The sequence below is a fragment of the Nothoprocta perdicaria genome, unplaced genomic scaffold, assembly GCF_003342845.1.
Source record: "Nothoprocta perdicaria isolate Ctin4 unplaced genomic scaffold, notPer1 scaffold_5, whole genome shotgun sequence".
Taxonomy (NCBI): domain Eukaryota; kingdom Metazoa; phylum Chordata; class Aves; order Tinamiformes; family Tinamidae; genus Nothoprocta; species Nothoprocta perdicaria.
In genome coordinates this window covers 9,086,959-9,108,595 of record NW_020455754.1, presented here as the reverse complement: position 1 = coordinate 9,108,595, position 21,637 = coordinate 9,086,959, and the positions used below count along the sequence as shown (strand labels likewise).

Sequence of the window (21,637 nt, the reverse complement as noted above, 5' to 3'; positions counted from 1 at the left end):
AAGAGATTACAGAAATTTTAAAGGAATGTGGCTGAAAAAAATGAAGCAGATTGGAGTCAAAAGAAATAGAACTGGTTTGGGGTCTTTTTTTATATGCATGTGTGTGGGCTGGCACCTGGATTTTAAGTTTAGATAAACAAAAAAGGATTATTTAGAAAGTTGTGTACTTGTATGTCAGAAAATGCATTGCTTAATGAGGCCACATTGCTGCAGCTCTGACACCAAGCAGTCTCTGCAGGAGTTTAAATCAATTTGCTCACAAATCTGCTTTCTTCAGCTTCGGAGGATTAAGTTAAATGAAAATACCACTCTCTGCTCCTTAGGTCTCTAAATGCAGTACCTGGGCGACAGCAAAATGCAAGGAGGCAAACAACGAGGAGGCTTTTGCCCAGTGACAGCTCTGTAGGAAGGACCAAACAGTCGTCTAAGGTTCAGCTGACCAACACCCGACCCAAGAATTCCACAGCAGGAGAAGGACCAAAGCTCAGGTGAGCACAAGCCACCCCCTCCCGTGCCTCAGGTTGCTCTTTCTGGATCAGTGGAGCTCTGGGTTTCCAGCAGATGAGATGGTGTGGCACCTTAGGAACCCGCTATCTTGAGGAACGGCTGAAAAACATCTTCTGAGATACGGAAGCAATCTTSACAAGCTTTGCCAGTATGAGGCGAGCCTTTCTGCTTGCACGGAAGGACTGGATGGAGAAGGCTGGTGGCTCTGGGGGCTGTGCACCACAAGGGCCCCTTTGCACCCAGCAGCACCTCACCAGCTTCAGCCATCTAAGGTGGAGCTTCTCTTCCACACGTTATTCCAGTGTGCCCCAAGTAACAGCTGGGAAAACATCCATGGGGATTATAAATAGTCAGAAGTCAGTCAAACGAGATCCTCTAAAAGATGGGACTGAAAAAGGAGCAAGTCCTTCTGAATCCCAGCACGTTCAGCCAGTGGTGTCCACAGGGCACCAGAGCCAACCCTCGTGGGTCACCCTTGTGCTGAGGCTCGAAGGCGCCCCAGGGCCACGGGCCCTGTGCCCACAGCAGTGCGGGCCACTGCCTGGCACTGCTTGAAATACCCTCAAATATTTCTGCTTGAATTTTGTGAAATACAGAAAGGTCACATGAAGTTGCACCATGAAATCTCCCTCTCTGCTTGCTCACTTAGACGTCCTTTRGAGAGAAGAGCCTCTTTTCAAGGCAGCATTTGAACCACGGGCACTTCTCAGATRGTGTTTCTTCACGTGCCCTCTTTGGCTAAACCTGTTCTAGATACCAAGGAAGCCAAGAAACTATTCGCTGAGGTATGACGGGCTTCTGAAAGCAGGAGCAGTGGCTCTCCACCAAGTCCTAGGAGTAAAGCAAGGTACAATCCAGATGGCAAACTCCTACCAGCTCCTGAGSCAAGATGGGATCAGAATGAGAGAACAAAGATTTACAAGGAGCTACAGCAAAGATCAGCCCTTGGGGAGCCAGCAAAGGGACAGAGAGTCACAGGAYATATCAGAAATAGAAAAGTAGGAGAGCTAAAGAGAGCCCCGGAGAGCCACCTGCACAGCTTCGGGCCACAGCCCTTCTCTGTCCTTGGGTTTGCTCATTTTTCCTCCTTAAACTTATCACAAACTTAGATCTGCTTCTAGGCTACACAAAGTCTTGGGGCTGTGGTTTACCTATACTGCCCTTAGACCTAAAAGCAGGATAACAACCTGATGAAGGAAGGCTTGAATCGCAGTTGGGCAAGGAAAGCAAGAGCTACCYGGTGCAGCTCGTGTGTCTCACACTGGATCTCCGTGTGCAGCAGCTGCAATTTCTCCTCCTTTCTTACCCATACACAGCACGTAAAGAGTCCTGTTTGGAGATCCTGCTGAGCCCGTGCAGGGGCCTGGGGTGTCCGTGTGTCCCGGTGCTGCTCTCCCATGTGGCGACACGTCTGCYGGAGCCCGGGCCGGCGCGGCCCGCGAGGTGTTTCTCAGCACTCCTGATGTTTTCCAGTCCTGTTAGGCTGCCTGCTCTTCGTGGCCTTCAACGTAACTCCCGTCACTGTAGGGTGTCTGAGCAGCTGCAAAGCACCCAAGGGAATCTCCACGCTCCTCTGCAAGACAGGCAAGCGGAGGCTGCCACAGCATCCCAGCACGTCCCTTCTGCACTTTTTCTCATACATTATTTCTGTTAAATCAGRCTCCTGTCCTCCAAAGACTTCTGGCCGCACCGCTCAGGCAGAGGGTTGGACATCTCYGTGTGGCAATGGCTGCTTTTCCTTCACGCTCCCTCCTTTTTCYGAACTGTTCCAGCATATTTGGAGGTAGGAATGGGGTAATCCACCAAGCCATGATGTTTGCAAGACTTTAGGAGCTCTCTGCTAGCAGCCAGGCCAGGGAAGAGTTGACACGYTGCTGGAAATTTAGCACCTATTCAACAACCATGTGACGGATACAGGCTTAAAACCGGCTCTGCCGCAGACAAAGAAGAGCTCGGGCTGACGGGAAGGCTGGAGAATGAGATGGCCTTACCCTCAGAGTGAAATAACTGAAATAATCCTGGCAATGAATATTGCCAGTCCTCAGAAATTCCAACACGGATCGATCCTAACGCCAAAGAGCCAATCTGAAGTTGTCTCCCAGTCTCCGAGGAATGCAAAATTACCGATGAAAATCATGGTGACCCTGAGGAGATGGAGTACTCAAAGGGTTGTCGACTTACACATCTCTAAGTTTCTATGGTATGTGAGTGCGTGTATGTACGTGTGAGTGTGTGAGCGCTCACTTTTGCACCAATAAAGTTGTCTTAAGGAAAAGGTGGTGGTGAAACAACCTCCTCCAAAATAATCTTGTACTATGGGAGAGAGAGAAAAAAAAGTTTTCTTCACAAAGCACCAAAGAAAAGGCAATGAGAATCCAGTCATTTTTAAGTTAAACAGYATGTGGGAAGGAAAGAAAAATATGCACCAAAAAAAAAAAAAGCACCAACCAACCAAAATCACTGAGGCTGTTGTGTTAGATGAGTTTAAAGACYATCAAAAAATAAGGATACTTGTAAACAGAGAGACTAGGGTGCTGTCAGTCCGCGTTGGCTGGCTCTACCCGAACACTAAGTGTCTTGCACCTATTCGAGTGCTTAGGAGAATGCTTGAAAACTGTTTATGGCAATATGCAAGCTACTGGTTGTGGATTTTTAATTTACACATAAATACATGGCTACAGAATGTCCTATATATTTCCTTATGCAGACCTGGTCAAGAAAGCTACATAAGCACATGGCAGGTGAGCAGCTCTGCCCAAGGAGCAGAGCCGGAGCCTGGCATGTCCCTAGGCACCTTCTGGAGCCGGCTGCGAGCCCGGGTTTKTGCAATGCGCAGGAGCATCACAGGAGAGCTGACCACCCGCTCGTCGCTGGAAAGGGATCTATTTGGTCTTGGGACTGGTTTCCTCCATCCTAACTCCCAGTACGATTCCCAAGCAGTTTTACATAGGCAGAGAAGAACTTAAAAAGCCCATAAACAAGAATCCTGCTCACCTRGCCTAGGTATTACGGTTCGTTTGGATTCAGTGAAATGCTGTAACGATATTGCACTAATACTCTACCGTACCCTGTCAACCTAGCCATCCAAGTGTTTAGATCAGCACTTTTGAAACAATCTGTTCCCATTTAGAGCAGACTTTAGAATTTGGCATTTCTGCCATAGCACCACTTTGATTTTTCCCCATTTTTAGTCTCTATGATAYGGGCAATACTATGATGTTGGTACCATCTCTATAAGAGAAAAACGTTGCATGTGCCGTATTTCCACTCTAATTAATTTTCCTAAGAGTCTCTCTTTTCATTTTCTCAGCAATCAGTTGTTGAATTCGTTGATTCCTCGTCCTTTCATAAGGCATCCTCCTCTGGGTAATGATGTTGTGCTGTGACACTTCATTATCCAGCCCGTCAATCTTATAGGGAACATCCACCGCATTAATTTCTGGGTGCTCCTCAGTTGCGTTAGGAGATGCAGTTGTTCTGGAAATGGGAGGTGAGCTGGTGGCAACCTGCGTGGTGGGAACAGCCATGGGAGTGCTGAGGGTTGTCAGGAACTCCTCCTCAATGACATTATTCTTATTTATGGTGGAATCGGTCGCGTTGGCCTCCTCTGTTACATTGCTGTACATGTTACAGGACTTGCAACACAGCTTATTGTAACCAGGAATGGAACAGTAACGCGAGAGAACTTCCATGCGACAAAACATCGACTTGTCTCCTTGACAATGATCCTCTGCAAGAGAAAAAGGGAACAGATAAATAAAGAGCATCTTGGCGTTCAGCAGAAAAAGAAACAAGTGAGTTTCTGGCAACGGGCGGAGGGTTTGATATATMAAGTGGGAGGGGAAAATGGCAAATGAGCCTTCTAGAAGGAAAAGCAAGCTTAACACTAAACCTAAAGCTTGGCCTTTAGGATGCAAAACCTGATGTGAATTCTGTGTATCAGCCCCACGTGTGCTCCAGGCCTGGGAGCCGATGTGGACCCTTGTGTCCTGCAACGCCGCGCGGTCCTGCCCCGGCCTGCCGCTCACACCACGCTAACCGTGCTGTGCTGCTGCCAAATGCTGCATTAAGCCCCCCAAAAGCCACCCGGGTTTACATTAATAAGCCTCGTCTTTTCCATTACTGCTTTTAATGCAGTCTAACAGTGAGTAACCCCGGTCAGGCTGTATTTATATATATAAAAAAACCCTGATCGTCAAGAAAGTCCAGCCTTATCTCTACACGGATTGTMTAACTCAGCATTTAATCCATTTTCCATTCAAGTGATTGCTTTTTTCAGTCTGTAGCCTGCAAATGGCAGCACTGTGGGGATGTTCCTCTCGCTTGCAAGAAAAGTGGCATATTTAGCATTAACTTTCTTGTCCTTCTCAAAGGGAGACAATATCTTTAGTACGACAAACCCAAGCAGGACAGAGCCAAAGCCACCCACTAATGATGGGGAGCCTGAGGGCCAAGTCCTGTTTTCTGTGTCACTGAGTCAAAAACTGTAATAAAAGGACAAGAACGATAATCCATAGGCTTGAAGCTGYCACTAGCCTTTATGACAATCTGTTTTTAATGCATTATAATACAGGTATTAAGCCAGATCCTGAGCCTGCTGGACTGTAGTAAAATGTAGGGTATGGTATTAAAAGGGAACTGGCCATATTGTTTTATTTTCTGAGAGACATGAAATGAAGCTTCATCAGAGATTACTCGAGCGCTTGTGATTTGTGCTCAGAGGAGGCAGAGGCAGGAATGGGTGGCAGATGGATGCTAGAGGGCTAGGAGCCTCCTTGGAGGGAAAGCTGCTTGTCCTCCAGCCTGTGTGCACGCTCTGTAACTTCTGCTCCGCAGAACAGAAGGGATGGAGCTGGGAACGAGCAGGAATTGCAGGGAAGAAGAAATCCCAACGCGCAGCCTCCAGGGAAAGCAAGAGGGTCAGAGGGCTGGAGAGGAGACAAGAGCACTGAGGAGATAGGCAGAAGACTGAGCGACACCTGGCATAAATAGTGACACACAAAAAAAATCACTTTGACTTCTTGCTGCCCTTACCAAGTGTCCACCTACTAGTCCCAGCCTAACTCCTGCWACTCCCCTTGTTCCTGCACATGTGTGTTCCGCATGGAAGAGGGATGTTCAMGGCAAAGCCTTCCTGGGGCTCTTCTTCTGCTGGGAGCTCTGACTTACCCCATGAGCAGCCTCGCAGCAAGGCAGAGACCCAGAGAGCTTCAGCAGAACTAGGGGAGCTCGGAAAGCAGAGGTGTCACCCCTTCATTCAGCCTCACTTAACATTACAGGGAGTTATAAGTGTTTAATTGGCAAACATAATCAGTCTAAAACAAATAAAGTTATTACTCTCACTTAAAAGTTCTAGCGTTTTCCTGATGGAGTTGGAAATACCTTTCTTGCCTTCTATTCACGTCTCATGCATTTGCTGCAGAAAAGCAAGACTCTGGCTCCTGTTTTCAAATATGTCAAATCACCTCCATGGTTTTTAACTGCTAAAGTGAGATGCTGCCAGATAAAAAGCACCTACTTCCTTAGAACCTACCAATACTAACCGGGTTCTGGACTGGGTTTTATCCAGACCAGCCTTTAGGAACTGGAAACTGTAGGTACCTGCAAGCACAACTCTGTACAAAAGGGCTGCATGTCCCTATACAGCTGCATATACTCTTTACATACCATGTCGTGGCCCCTTTGAACATTTTGCCTTGTGTTCCTTGCTTTAACGCAAGCTTCTCCAAATGGCTTGCAAAATTAAAGTCAAGGGGTATTGCATTTAAAYGTAGTTTCAGCAAGGCAGACCTGTTCCTGGCTATGTAAGAATCACTAAAAGCACCTTTAGAAAAATGCCTTTTTTTCCTATCAAAAATATGTAAAATCAAGGCTAAAAATAAATGAAAATCAAACTGCATTATGTAACATGTTTAGTGACATCTGATAAGTTACATAAATAAATCTTCAACTCTGTCATTTCTGAATGTCAGAATGATGGTTTTTTCCTCTAAGCAACCCAAAATATCCAGATTTGCTGAACTTTTATTTATTTTTACTTGCAGAATGCATGACAGACTGGAAGTATATCTTCAAAACATCAGTAAGAAAAAAATAAATCAGTTTCACAGTCACTTTGGTACACATTAGTCTCATAAAAAAATATTGAAAAGCAAACTCAATTGGCACATCTTTAATATTATGTTAAATACATACAAAACACTAATAAAATATCCCTGATAAACCAAAGTGCATATAGACATAGTGCACAATGCCCAGATACCTTATTGCACCATTCTCTATAGCCACCCATCTCTTGAAACATCACTAAACATTTGTCTATTTAAAGTTAACAGTCATGAATATATTTATACAGTTAAACACCGATTATTTTACATAACAGTATTCAGTGCCAGATACGTGTCTTTGCTTTTTCACCTTGTCATGTAAATTGTTAACATGTTTCAGGAAATTATCATATTAACAGCAAAATTTAAATATGTGATCACATGATAATGACAAGTTTGAAGTGCTACACTGCTGGAGATCCAAAGATTCAAAAATGCCACCTTACCAAAGAATATGATCAATGCAATAAGGTAGTAGTTTGCTCCGAGGCTGCTGTCTATAAGTTGATATGCTTTTACTATTACTGCATGGCACAAACAGTTTTAAGATTTGTTAACTCCAAATCTTCAACACAAACACGTAAGGTGAAGCAGCAATGCCAGTTAAAGGTCAGTAAGTCTGGTAACCATCTCCTCTCTACGAAGACATGGATATGTACTGTGCAAATCAACCTCACATTAAATTTACTGCCTTCCCATAGCTACCATTCAAGTAAAACCAATCCRTAAGACGATTAACTCAAGGTACCAGTGTACTGTTTATATTTAAAGCTGGATCTGGTAAATTAATGCCATTTACATTTCAACATTAAGGCATTTTTCTAAAATTTTTCTTCTAAGCCAAAAAAAAAAAAAAGAAAAAGAAAAAAGCAATAAAAATTGAGGTAATTCTGTAGTAGTTCACACTGTTATGTTTGCCAGTTGACACATCTATAGAGCACGCACGCACACACGCAACCACACCAGGCAAGTCAGACATGCATATGGTGAAAAAAGACCAAGGATGCAATGAGTATAAATAGCTCCTGTCGAGCAGCTGGAGACACTGTTGTCCATGAAAAGGTCATATTGCCTCAACCAAGTTAACCAAAACGCCACCACACACCAGCAGCATGGACATGGCTGTTCCGCTTTGTTTTCGTTTCTATAGAAAAAGTACTGCAAAACTGGCAAAAACTGTGTGAAGGGAAAAAAACAAATGCAGCTTTTCACAAGGAAAAAATATTTCAAAACACCAACAGGAGTTTGGCAAGAGCGGACAGTGTCGTAGCAGCACTTGAAGTACCAACAGGAACGGAGCTCCTGGTGCCAGCGAGCCCTCCACAGCTTGCGAACACCAACGTTAAGGTCAGGAGTAAAAATGAGCAGCAAGGATGAGTAAAGCAACGACACCGCAAAGGAAAATGGAATGCATAAATTCTCCTGTTCCACAGATTCCCCTGCCAGGAAACTGAAGCTAGAGAGTTATGAGATTTAGGGCCTTTAGATAAAGGAGAACTTTAGCACTACAAGGTGTCATTATTGTGATGTGATCACATTCACAATAAGTTCTCGGTTTTGCTATCAAACTGAACATCATGAACCAGTAAGAGCCTTTTTTCACCATCACCAAGCAACAAGCAAACTGGTCCCAGCTCCCAGGACTGCAACATACTGTGGAGATCCAGCTTCACACAGCCAACACTTCAAGACCTCCACCACCAGTGCTACACAAGCTCCAGAGAAGAAAGACACCGAGCACCAAGGCCGGTGTGAAAAAAAGATTCAGCCCAAGATTTCAACTTGGCGAAGTCAAGGGAATTTTCCGCATAGAGAGAGGAGAAGAGCAAAAGGCAAAGTCCACATTCGATGTGGCATGCATTTAAGGGCAAAGGCAGAGTTATAAATGGGTCTTTTACTTGAAGATATTTTCTGGATGGGGTAGTCTGGATCAGGTCTCGACAGCCATTGTATCATGTAGGTTTTCTTTGAAGGATCAGAAACGTTTCCTTGAATAGAGGAAAGAAAAAAAATGATAAAACACAATATACATTTAGCATTAAGTACTTTACCTGGTAGAAGAGGATAAACTAATAGAACGAGTGACCTTAGGTAGGACCCCCGGGAAGAATTATAACCCGGCTGTGTAGGAGGTTTTATGAGGGGTAGAGAGGGGTAGTTTGCTGCAATTTGTGTCCTGTGCTTGACAGCCAACACTGAAGGCCACATGAAGGCCAGTTCTCCAGCACTACTTCCAGCAAGCAGTGTTAAATATATGCTGAGAAGCATCCAGGCTAGGCTTAGTTGCACTGTCTCTTTTTAAACTTTTGTATTGGAGACCATAATTGACAGTTAGGTTCTAATTAATTAGGAATCAAAAGCTATACTGACAAACACATCAGGAATAAATGAATCACTTAACAACAGGAGCATGTAAAATGACCTTAGGAGCATCACTTGCAAACAGCAGAAGGGCTAAGAAGGACAAAAGCATTGGTGTCCTAGATTAAGTAGCAGTAAATTTATTATAGCCTAAAGTAATCCTTGAAGATGAAACCTTGAAGAATGGAGGAGAAACCTGCCAATTTCACTCATGGTACGTGAAGTAGAGAGGCCTGTTTGCCCACAACGATCTTGATTAGTCACAACCCATTTGCCAAGCCTGGCATGTCCCAAGGGTGCAAGGCTGCACTCGAGCACTGCCTCCCACCCAAGGATGCTGTTGGCAGCCTATAGMAGATGGTGTTTCCCACTGTGAGTGTGAAACAACGACATGCCCAGGAAGCCCAGCAGCTGCACAACAGCCCTACATTTGTAAAGTCCGCTTGGAACCTAGCCCAAGCTGAACTGGCCACCCAGGCAAGCTTCATGCATGAGCAGAAATTCAGTAAAGGTTTTCAAACAGAAGCRCTCAATATATAATTTTCCAAGTGAGTGGTGTTTGCTTACGGGGACATGGAGGTAGCCTGCAGTTCCTGACGGTCTCTGGTTTATCTTCTTTACAAAAGCCRGCGACGTTGTCCTTGGTCCGGCACAGCACCTGGCGGTCCTGCGTGCCGTTGCCACAGCTCACAGAGCACTGGAAAGGATACACACCGGTTACCTCTGAGTCACCCTTGGCAAACAGTGGCCAGGAAGGTCTTCTTTAAATTTGAACTCACTGCATTTAATCTGAGTTTGCAGATTATATTGTTTGAACCACCCCTGTACCTACAGTACCCAGTCAGGAGGGAGCACCAGTGGTTGAAGTAGCATACAAGGATCTGTGAAACACCCCGAAGAAAAGCTTATGCTCTGACCATATAGAAACAAGTGTAAATAAGAAGCATCTATTCACAGTGTGCACCTGGGACTGCATTGCTTATGATATCTGTTACATCCACTGAGGATGAAAATTGATCACTCCTATTCGTATGACACAGTTTTAAAATAAAATATCCTATCTACAACCCTATAAATGATTTCATGGAAAAATGCTGAGATGAACTGGAAAGATCCTGTGTATCAAAATGATTTAATGCTGCTGTATTACTCACATTTCTTGCTTCTGAGATGACTGCAATGTATTGCAAATATGAATATATGGAGCTTCCTATTGCTCCTAAGTACTTCAGCAAGAAGTCTGTGCACAGTGTCATTATATTTCTTGCTCACATGGCAAGTTAGTCCAAAAGCCAGGGATGAAAAGCTTAAAATGCCCAGCTCCAGCTAGAACCACTGGAGCCTGTTTTGCCCATAGTAATGGTAAACAAAAAAGGTCACCGAGCAGTTGCTCCATGACTTGATGTCCTGTGTTTCCTTAGGAAATTAAGTGAGAAACTCCTTTGGCTTATGATCAGCATCACATGAGGCTCATTAGTTACATCTGCTGAGAGCTTCTAGGCTAAAGATGCTCACAGCATTCATTTCGATGGGTGTTGGTGCCTATCTATCTTGTTTGCAGTGTCTGAACAATTCCTTAATTGAAAGGAAATATAACAGTGCCAAAATAATGAATTGCCTTTTCCTCAGTTTATACCAACAGCTAAAAGACTCTGAACAGGATCAAGAGCAGGTCGAGGTCAGCTTTCCTGGAGGTGACAAACATACATGGACAGAGCTGGCTCGTGGAATCAGGATCATTCAGCATCACTGCCAGCTGGCTTTACTGTGGTTTACTGGTTTTTACTGTGGGTACCACTTCTCCACCTAACAATTCCTACAGAATAAATAGTAGTGGAAATACTACATGCCCTGCTCAGGAGTTAGTTCAGAGATCACAGAATAAGCTCTCCAAGATCTTCTTGCCTGCTTCATATGAACTTATTTGCTCCAAGCTTCCAGAAGGGGACTGACCTGTGACCAGGGCCCCACTCTCCACTGCGCTGGACAGAGCTCCCGGTTGCAAGGTCTCCGGCCTTCGGGACGGTCGTTGTTGCAGTACTTGGTGTGAACAGAGCGATTCGTGTTGTCGTGCAGCGGCTGGATACAGCGGACAGAGCGCACCTGGTATCCCGTCTTGCCACAAGTCTTGCTGCAAGGCTCCCATTCTCCTGTCACCCAGCTGGGCGAGCGAAAAGAGAATATTTGGTGGATTAAGGAAGTTTGCTAAGGAAAACTTTTTTCCCCTGATTTAGATCCTGAACTGTCCACTGGACAGTAACTCTTAAAACAGTGAGGTTAGTAGGGTGGTAACACTAGTTCTGATCTCTGAAAAGAAGAAGAAATGAAAACAACTAAGCCGTTCTAAGCAGATAATTACCAATATCACTGACAATCAGTAGTAAGACCCAGAACTTCAGACTGACTCATTTTTCAATTAATAGTTCTGATCTCKTCTCCTAAGCTGTTGCACACATGCACCCAAACAGCGCCATCCATCCAGAAGGACAACACCAAGTGGTTCTTAGATGGCCATTAGATGTCGCAGATCTTTGGAAAGGAACAGAAACAAAATTGGTATTTGAAATATCATGTTAGTGCTCACTCTAGACTCAACGTGACAGGGGCCTTTTATTTATTTATTTATTTATTTATAGTTTTATTTAATTATTTATTTATTTTGCCATAATGGCATCTGGTAGAATTTTTCTTCAACTTAATATTACACATGCAATCCATGGACTGGATCCTCAGCCGCAAAAGCACCAGCAAACACCCAGCTACCCCACCAGGTCTGTCTATGCTGAGCTCTGGTAAATGAGGGTCCTCAGCATCAGCAAGGTTTGCATTGGTGGGAGGTAAAGTTTCTCTGAAAATCAGAAGATCTGAGTTCTTAATGTGTTTTTGGACTCTCTATTTGTTGTCACTTTGGCCATTTGGACCCTGGAATATCTCTCCTATGGTTTATAAAGGGATATGGATAAAAACTTCCCCGACCGTCAAAACTACCTTGAGAATTAGAGCTACAAGGACAGGCAAGGACAAGTGGAAATTTAAGAGGGCTACTGAAAGCTTGGCTGTAATCAAGTAAGTGGAGATATATACAATATTCTATAAATATTTACAGAGTGCAGAGACCTGCAAGAGAGAAGCATTGTTTAATGTAAACAGCATTGTTGGGCTAAATTTAAACAGAAAAAAAGTAAACCTCTGAAGAAATCTCCTGAGTTTGCAGTGCTCCTCCTAAAGTACTCATAAAAATCCAGTTTCTAGACATAGATAAGAAATAGGAACAAGAAAATGCACTGCCCTCCAAGTTAAGTGAAAAGCAGAGTGGCAATTTCATACAGCTCTGTCTTTGCCCCTACTGAGATTACCCAGCTGTGCAGAAAGCGAGTGCTGCACATAGCAAAGCTGCAGATTCTAAGGCAATCCCTGAGACAAATGTAGGGTTTTTTTTTCCATCAACAGTGAGGCAGTAGCATATTAGTGTTGTTCTGAATGCAGAGCTTCATGAAAACCATAAAATAATTGCCTCTCCTTTGAACGAGGGCAAAATACTCAGCTCACATTCTGTGGAAACAGAGACAGCTGAAAAATTCAGGAATCCAAGCACAATTTGGGATCCTATTAAGTCTTTGTGGTACGTGGGTCCAATTATACTTGTGGCTGAAAGAAGACTACAGTCCTTTCCAGACAGTCTGAGATACGATCGCTAAGTCATTGCTTTGGTGCCAATAAATAAATGTTAAACCCTGACCCGCGTTGAGTTTATGGGGCATCGTTTCTTGACTTTTCTCTCTCTCAAATCTCTTTTGAAAAGCAGTTAGGAAATACTGTGTGCTATGCTCTACTTATTTGCTTTTCTTCCTGGAATCTAGACGTGGTCTCCAGAGAGAAAAGCTGAGCTCAACCAACTCCTTCCTTGTTGCAGCAGTGACAGGGGGAATAGGTGAGCCCTATGTGTGACAGGGTTAATCCACTGCCAGTCAAAAAAGCACCTCTAAACTATGAATAGAAATGTCCATAGCTTACTACATATATCAGACTYGCCGGTACTATAGGCTTAGTGCACTGTATGAGGACAGCCAGAGAAATCAAACTGGCCAGATATTTTTCCCAGTGTTTACATCTCCAAAAACATGCTGTGAATTCTAGGCGGATTTGGATTTGACAGAATGTATGTCATTGCTTTTCTTATGTAGCACTCCATAAATTTGTTCTTASGTGGTTAATTCACACTGTGTAAAATCTGCTGGTATAAATTGAATTTATGTCTATTTTTTTATTACCTCAAGATAGGCTGGACACAAATGTTTGGATCACGACAACACTTCCTTTCTAATCCAACTTATGTCAGAAGTAATAGGAACCAGCAGTCGCTGGAGCAATATTTCCACAAGCAGAATGTAACTAGTAGCAACCCAAACTTGCATTATTGGGTTTCTAACGATGCACAGAGGCTCTTAGGAGCCCCACATTCAGGCAGCAGCCACGTGTCAGGGTGCAAAAGCAGGCATTAGGCTTAAGTCACCTTCTTGGAGCTGGCAAGCGCTAGCCGCTAACGCTGGCCCGGGCGGCAGTGATGCTTACATGGGCTGGGAGCACTCCTGCAGGTTGCACACTCTGCGAATGGGCTTCGGCTTTTGGATCAGCTCGCAGTAGCTCCGGTGAACCATCTTGTGATCTGCCTTCCTCCGGCAGCCGTATTTGGTGAATTGATAGCCTGGAGACAGAAACTCCCCTTATTTTTGGGCAGAGAGGTCTTGCACAGGACTCTGGTTTCACMCTGCACCGTGGGCGAACGCGTGGCACGAGACCTGAGAGCTGCACTGCACAGGCACACGTCCACACGGATTTGGCACACGGGGTTGCTCATCCCCTTTATTGCACCGCAAGCTATAATGAAAACAACAGCAACTGCTAGGGCTGGAAAAGTATCCTGCAAACCTGCCCAGCTGCAGCAAGGGGGCTAAAGCCTGAGTGTCGCTCTGCTGAACAGCAGCAAGGAGCACTGGGGTACTCAAGTGGCCCCAAAATAGGGATTTTCACAGAGCAGGGTCCACAGCACAGGCTGCAAAAGATGCAGTAAGGGTCTGCCCTAGGGTGCCTTGATGTTGACATCCTATATTTCAGAGGCCCTTGGCCAAATCTTGCACATTTGTGCAATTTTTCAGTTTTATAAACATAAATTAGAAATGAGCCACACCAGATTTGCCCCAAGAGCCACTTCAGTCAGATTTTTAACTCCATATGTTATTTACTCATCTATTTATTTTAAACCCAATAAAACCCTCCTACACTTCTGGTCTCACTAATGTTTTGTGGCGCAARATGTTCACTTTTCCAGTTTTCCCTTAATCAAGTTTAACTGCACTGCTCTTGCATTTTTACCTCCTCCACAAGGCTTTGAACACTGGGACCACTTCTTCAGAGCCCATTCATAGGATACAGAGTCCTCTTCCAAAACATTGTTGTTATCTACATTCAAGGAATCTTCATGGATCATGTACTTGTAAGTCAAAGAGATCTTGGAACTGCCATGAGGAATCACCTAGAAAGCAAAACAAAGAGGGGGAAAAAAAAAAAGATTTGAAAGATTGATATCAGAAGCTATGTGAGATAATGTGAAATAGCAATCATCATGGCTCAAATAAAAATAATAACAACAAAAAATTCCCAAAGGGATTTAAATCTTTTAGCTGCACTCAACACATTTTTTCCCTTCTAAAAAAGTATCTCTAGCCTTATGACACGGAGTTTCTAAACTGCATATTAAGACTGTTGTTGATTTAGAGTGATTTTTCTTGCCAGCACTGGACTGACTTCACAATACTAAATTTTTTCCATATACCATCATAAAGGCAGGAAATGTTATACTAAAATGATAATGGGTAGTTCCACTGAAAGAAAAAGCAATTCAAATGTACAGATTAACTGGAAGAGCTGAAGAGAAATGTCTTTTATTTCTTCTAAAACAACAAMAAAAAATTCTTATGACAACCCTGGGAATTTTATGAAACTTGTTACTTGATCAAGTTATAAAAAAAAAATGTTCAGAAAGAGGTTTTGTGATCATACCACAGCAAGACACATGCAAAAAATCATAAGTCAGTGTCATAAACTATAATACCTTGATCCTTTGAAAATACCATCTTTATTCCCGCTTTGATTTTCAGCTGCTGTAGATCAGCAGTTTAAAGCTACTTTCAGAGAGATGCTGAATCATTCTAGCCCTCCTTGTTCTTGTCTATCATTGCTGTTAGCAATGAAGAAATAATAAAGTTGGATGGATTTTTGAACTCTGTAGCTGGCTGTGCCCTAACTGCATGAGCCTGGAAGCAAAGGGATCTGGTATCTGACTTTGCAGGATACATTTTCAAAACATGGAAGGGAGGAAGAGTTATTAACTCTATCTGATATGAACCACTTTGACTCACATCTCAGCTGAAATAAGTAGGCTGCAGAGTCTTTACACAGACCATCCCCAAAAAACATCAGGGAAGCTGCTTGCTCAACACACAAGCATCTCTTGCACACAGCAATGAATTAGGAGAAAGGAATTAAAATACATCTTCTGTTGTCCTATAACCGAAGCAGATGTCTTCTTGCAATTCACAAGAGGAATCTAAAATACATTATAGCGCATTACGACGCCGTGTTCCATGGAAGATGGTTTTCATTTGACTCACCATAATAACTATGCCGTTGCGCAAAGGCCCCATGGTCTGCACGGTCTCTCTATCGTCGTCATTCCGATATTCCCACTCCACGCCCATGTCAATAAAGACTTTAGAGTCCGGCACATAGTTGTCTTCGCTTAAAATGAATTTTCCCGTTTCCCGGTTTTTAATTGCTAGAAGAAAAATGCAAAACGTGATTACAAGAGGATCGCAGTCTTTGTGTTCTGGTTCAGTCCTCTCTTGGCTATTACTGCTCATCAGGTTTTAACTCCCTGCTCTCCTGAGGGGCTCGTGGGAATGTGCCCTTGCCCTGGGGATTGCTTAGCCCACCCCAACCTAAGCCCTGTCTGCACATGAGAGCATTCGCTCTGATAGCTGGGATGGGAAAGCTGCATGGAAGCAGCAGGGAAGCACTCATGGATGGGATGTCCTGCCCTGATGAGTGTCTAGACACCTTGCTCACTGATCGACTGGCACAGCAAGGAGGGGATTTCAACTATTTTCTAAGCTGTGATGGATGGGGCAGCCTCACATCGACACTATTAGCAATGGGGCAGAACCTGCAACAGTGTCAATGCTCCTGCTGTGCTCTGCGTGCAGCTGGGATGTGGCTGAGGATGGGAAGCAGGGAAGGTCCCGCAGACGTCGCTGCACCCCACAACATAATTGAGCAGTTCTCCCAGCGGCTTTTGCACAGGCACTTGCCAATCCAGGAATCTTCTTACTGTGACCCATGGAGCCCAGCATGGGGAAATGAAACTGCCAAACAAGTTTCCTAATTTAGTGCACTTAAATGTGGTGTGGGAGGATAATGGATAAACAAATGTGCAAACACACGTTGTGAAGCTCCACAAACAGAAATAAACAGCAGAAAAAATACTGCCATTGAATTTTTTTGTTATTTGTTACTTACCGAGATTATGGCTGGTGGCGTCTGTTTCCTGTATAAGCAAGTGTCTTGCACCAACAGGAATTTCAAACATCTTAATGTGCCCTTGATTGTAGTATTTAAAAAGAGAATAACTGGTTAGTATGCTGCAAACAGGAAGAGTTTGGCTTAGGCTTTTAAATAGGCTTGTATTGTAAATTGTATTTGCTAAAATGGGAGTATATGAAAGAAAGTTGAACCTAATTCAGCACCACTCTCATCATGTCTCTGTGCCAGATTAGGGAAGGCAACAGGGACAAATGCTTTCRAGTCAAACAAACAAACAAAAAAGGCTTAAATGTCATCCATAAAGTTAGTTTCAGACTACAACGGCTCATTACTAAATGTTTCCAGGACCTTATTGCAGACCCCCATAGAGATCATCCAAGGCCAGGTTGCACACGATGAAATATCCTTGCAGCATTTCAGGAACTTGGACTGAGCAGCTCCTCAGCTGTGCAGACCAGTGCGGGGGTCCCCACCAGGGGCCACTGCGAGCCCTTCCCTATGCACATGCAAGCCCTGATTTCTGTAGCCACACTTGATCACTGGCAAAAGTCTTGCTTTCATGCTTTCAGACTCTAGCCATGCCTCAAAATAAAGTCCAGAGCATTTATTAGAATTAGTGCTGCTGGAAATTATTTGTGATTGCACAGGTGCTTTTCATGAAAATGAAGACATCAGAAGAGAACAAACAAAATACCCTGAATACCCCAGTACAAAACACACTGAATTCACTGACCTTGTTTCTTTGGTATTCTTGAAAATGTYCCTTTCACCACTTTGCAGTGGGAATTATCTCCTCCACAAACACCACATTTATCTTCCTGCTTCGTGGACCCTATGACCCTATCGCACCCGACTTTCTGTGAGCAAAAGAGAAAAACAGTCATTCTTATCCAAGCTTCAACTCAAATGAGCCTTCAGATATCAGAACCTTGATTTCTGAGTTAGCAAAAATCAAAAACAACCCCTCCCCAAATACCGTATTTTCCTGGAAGACCAGCATTTAAACAAATTATAATTATTACTGTCAACTAAGTGACTGTATTTGATATTACATTTCAAAGTGGTCCTCATATTGAAAGAAAGCAGCAGTGCTAAGGAAAATCTCTTAAGCCTGAGCTTATCTGAAAGCAGATGCTTAAATTCCAGGAGACTCAGAGCATCTATGAGAGGTTAAGAACCTTCACAAGCGCTTTRCTGTATCGGAGCCTCTAATCCTGCTGAAAGATGACCTGTGGTAGACCCAACATAGAGGAACTGTCATTGATTTTTTAAAAATAGCTTGATCAAATACAGAGAGAATGCACATCGGTCAGATCTTAATACCACTTTCCTTGAAAGCTGTTGCACGTTCCTATTTCATTGTAGCCTCCACCTCCGCCAAATCTTACACAGGAAAAGCTTTCCCTGAAAGCTAATTGTAACAGTTTGTCTTAAAATATTGCACCTAGAATTAATTGTGTAGGTAGATGCTGTTGGAATTGAGTCACCCACAATGTGAGACCAACTGCGAACAGCACACATAATATTGTGACAACAGCCCTAATGAAATCTCAAAATGTCCAGAATGTTATTATCCCCACTTAAATACTCATTCTTGGAGAGAAACTACCATTTTAATTGTTCCCACAATACTCCCAAGCCATCCAAATTGAGGACTCTTACCAAGCAGTCTCCCCGCACGCAGATGCTGTAAGGGTCTTTGTAGGAGCAGCGAGTCCCRTCATGTACCATCCGCTTCATGTAGACGACATCACCCACTTCTTTGGACTCACAATACAGGTGACACCTTTCTTTAGCTGGAAAATAAAACGAAATTCTGTGTGCTCAGCACCATTTACAGTTTATTTGCTGGCTTTGCAAGCAGCAGTTTAAATGGAAACAGCATCAATGCTTTTTTCTTCCATACATCACGGAGAATAATATAGTCCCCACTAAATCATTGATGATTATCCCCTTTCAAAGGTTATGTGATCATCTGGAAACTGCTGAAGCAGAAAGGACCCAAGGGTCATCATTAGGAGACTCTCTTGGCAACCAGCACATCATTTACTCCCATTGGGGCCCTCACTTAATCCCAGGCTGGATTATGTAATCTGAGGTTTTGGCAGTCTGAAGTTTGGCTGCCTCTGGGAGACAGAGGTTTCTGCATCAGTTTCTCCCACACTCTACTTAATTCTGGAAAGAAAAAGAAAAGCAAATATAATTTTTGCAAATAAAAGCAGCTGTTCTACATTGTAAGCAAAACTGGCTTTGAAAAAGTCTTCAGAGACAACTCGGCCACACCATTTCCTCCTAAATAAAAAAGTAATACTCCCTCACTGTTGCGCTTGTATTTATGATGGCTGAAATCATTGAAAAAGATGCGATGTCAAAGAGACTCAGAAAAAAGATTTTTTTTACTGCTAACACATGTATAAGCAGTCAGACAAACATACCTCTTTCTCCCTAACCTCTGCCAAGGGCACAAAACAGACAATAAACCTGAAAGGACTAATTACTTGCTCCACAAAATTATATTCCACCACTGTATTTCACTTTATCCATATTTCTTGCTTTCTCCAGCCCCATTAATTAGATTCACTATGTTTTCCTTGTCAGTAAGCAGCAGATGGACTTTCTGTTAGATAGAACAAATAAAGATCCTGCTATTTTAACATGATTAAAACTTAGGGCATTTTTCCCACCATTTAAAAAATGGAGACCTTTCCATTTTAGTAGTTCAATTAAAATAAATCTTCACAGGCCCTTTGCATTTTTTTACCCCATACAATGCCATGGCTTCTGCCCTCTTTTAATAAACTTCTTGTTATTGCTGTTGATGCCTTCAGGGCCACTGGGTATTGGTACATCAGAGACCTTTGGTCTGCTGCTGAACAGTGCAGATATGTCATGCTAAAAATGTAGTGTCTGGACAATTAAAGCAGGTACCTTACTTTTCTTGTGTGGTTTCTTCCTAGAGAAATATTAAAATGATAATAATCTCAAACCCAGCGGATTTGTATATACTAAAAACATTAGTTTATGCACAAGACCTCACTGTTCCAGGGGTTTATTTACTAGAGACGGTTCCCATCACTTCATGAGAACAGTAAATTTGCAATTTCCATTAAATTGGATCCCAGTAAGTGCCGAGGACGATTCTCCTTCCAACCCCCGGTGCCTGGCACAGAACGGGGCAGGAAGCGTGGATGCGAGCGGTCTGCCTGCCCATTCCCCACTCCTTTCTTCACCTCCTCCTCCTCTTCCTGAGGACGGCAGCCAGGAGCCAACGTCACAGTCGCTGTGGCAGACACGTGGCAGGGCTGAGAGCAGCCCAGCAGAGGCTGCACAGGGGGACGCCCGGGGCTCCGGGTACATCCCTGCTGTGCTCAAGCACTAGCAACCTGTTGATGTGCCTGATCTTTACAAAAGGCATCTTTAAATACATAACAATTTTAGAATAACCTCCCTCTGGCCTTGTCTTCACACAAAAGTTGTTCCCTTTAGTAACATCACGTACCTAAGTCTCACAAGGGTGGCTGTGGATTATATCACAGTTACACAAAAAAACAGCAGTGACCAGTGATCAGACTGAGCTGACATATGACTCCAAAGTCATTGAAGCTGATAGCAAAAAATATGATTCATTTTGGTGGTCTCTGCAGCAGACTATTCCAAATACTAAACCAGAAGCAAAGGCCTATTGGTCATGGGGTTCTTCCCCTCTTCATGGGCCAGGAAAGCAATTTCATGAAATGAAGCCATGAAGTCCTATATGATCCTCTGAAAGTCTCAGGTTGCACAAGACGCAATGAAGAGAATAAGGCAGCCACGAGAACTATGTAGGAAAAAATTCAGACAAATTAATTACAATGAATTTGCCATTGGCTTCTGGCAGTGTCCTCTCACTGGAATGCAACACAGTTCACCCAAAGTGAACTCTCCCCTCCCTCAGAACTGAGCCTGGCCAGGGACAGCTCAGTACCCGAGCACAGCTCGGTACCCGTGTACCTGCTACCTGTCCTTTGCCATGTCAGCGCTGGCCTGGAGGACCCACTGCTCAAATTAAGGGGTTAGACTTAATAAGGGTGAGCAGCCCCTCTGTCTGTCATCCAAGATCGTTTCCATCTGCCCTTCCGTTTGCTAAAATCTCTCTCAGCACTTCTGCAGCACACCATGGCAATGGCATGGTAACAGCCTTCATACCCCAAACAATTACCTACACTTTTGTTGATGGTTAGAGCAGAGATGTGAAGAAGAAAATAAGCATTTTCGTTCTAAGAGCTGATTTCTGCCAAATGTCCAGACCATCGGAATGGCCATGCTGGTTGTGACCCAACATCCGGCCAACCCAACACCCTGTCTGTAACAGTGCCCAGCACTGCTTGCAGAAAGATGTGAAGCAGGACCAACTTTGCACTACTCTCCCTGGTATATTCTCTAAACTCCTTGTAAAAATGCAACTCAAGGACTTCCTAAGTCATGGTTATGTATTGGTGCTTAAGAGCTCTGGATGGATTATAGACCTTTCAAGAATTTCTCTCAATCACTTTATAAGCTTCTGGCATCTAAAACATCCTGTAGCAATGAATTCCAGTTTAATTATATGCTATGTGGAAAAGTACTTCCTTTTATTTGTTTTAAATCTGCCACCTGAAAATGTTATTTAATGTTCCCAGGCCTGTGTTATGAAAAACAGTGAATAAATTGTTCCCTCTTCAGTTTCATGCTACTCACATTTCGGGAACTCTCTTTTTAATCTAAATCATTACTTCTCCGAGCTGAAAAGTCCTCATCTATCTACACTCTTGCTTATCCTTGTCTGGTTGGGCCTTTTTGTTATTATCACCCTGAATAATTTTGTATTCAGAGCAAATTTTGTCATCTGTTTGCTCAGATCATGGCTAAGCAGGTCCAAAAGCACTCATCCCAGCAGAGCTCCATGCAGGACACTGACATCTCCCAGCAAGACTATTCCCATTTATCCCATGACGATTCAGTTTAAGAGCATTTAGTAGGGGAAGAGGGTGCAAAGGGCTTTAAGAATCCAAGTACATTAGATGAACTGGATCACTCATATGCAG

General features: G+C 43.5%; 1 protein-coding gene across 1 annotated transcript in view; it reads right to left on the bottom strand.

Annotated features, from left to right (window-relative positions):
• Nucleotides 1–3,297: 3,297 nt before the first annotated feature.
• ADAMTS2 (ADAM metallopeptidase with thrombospondin type 1 motif 2) overlaps nucleotides 3,298–21,637 on the bottom strand; it is a 142,839-nt gene continuing 124,499 nt past the window's right edge. The window contains exons 13-22 of the mRNA XM_026047546.1: nucleotides 18,237–18,370; nucleotides 17,308–17,431; nucleotides 16,551–16,631; nucleotides 15,647–15,810; nucleotides 14,349–14,508; nucleotides 13,548–13,680; nucleotides 10,929–11,136; nucleotides 9,543–9,672; nucleotides 8,513–8,602; nucleotides 3,298–4,237 (exon numbers count right to left, since the gene is read on the bottom strand). Of these exons, the coding sequence (XP_025903331.1) occupies nucleotides 3,777–4,237; nucleotides 8,513–8,602; nucleotides 9,543–9,672; nucleotides 10,929–11,136; nucleotides 13,548–13,680; nucleotides 14,349–14,508; nucleotides 15,647–15,810; nucleotides 16,551–16,631; nucleotides 17,308–17,431; nucleotides 18,237–18,370 (1,685 nt within the window). The 3' untranslated portion in view covers nucleotides 3,298–3,776. The remainder of the gene's footprint in view (nucleotides 4,238–8,512; nucleotides 8,603–9,542; nucleotides 9,673–10,928; nucleotides 11,137–13,547; nucleotides 13,681–14,348; nucleotides 14,509–15,646; nucleotides 15,811–16,550; nucleotides 16,632–17,307; nucleotides 17,432–18,236; nucleotides 18,371–21,637) is intronic.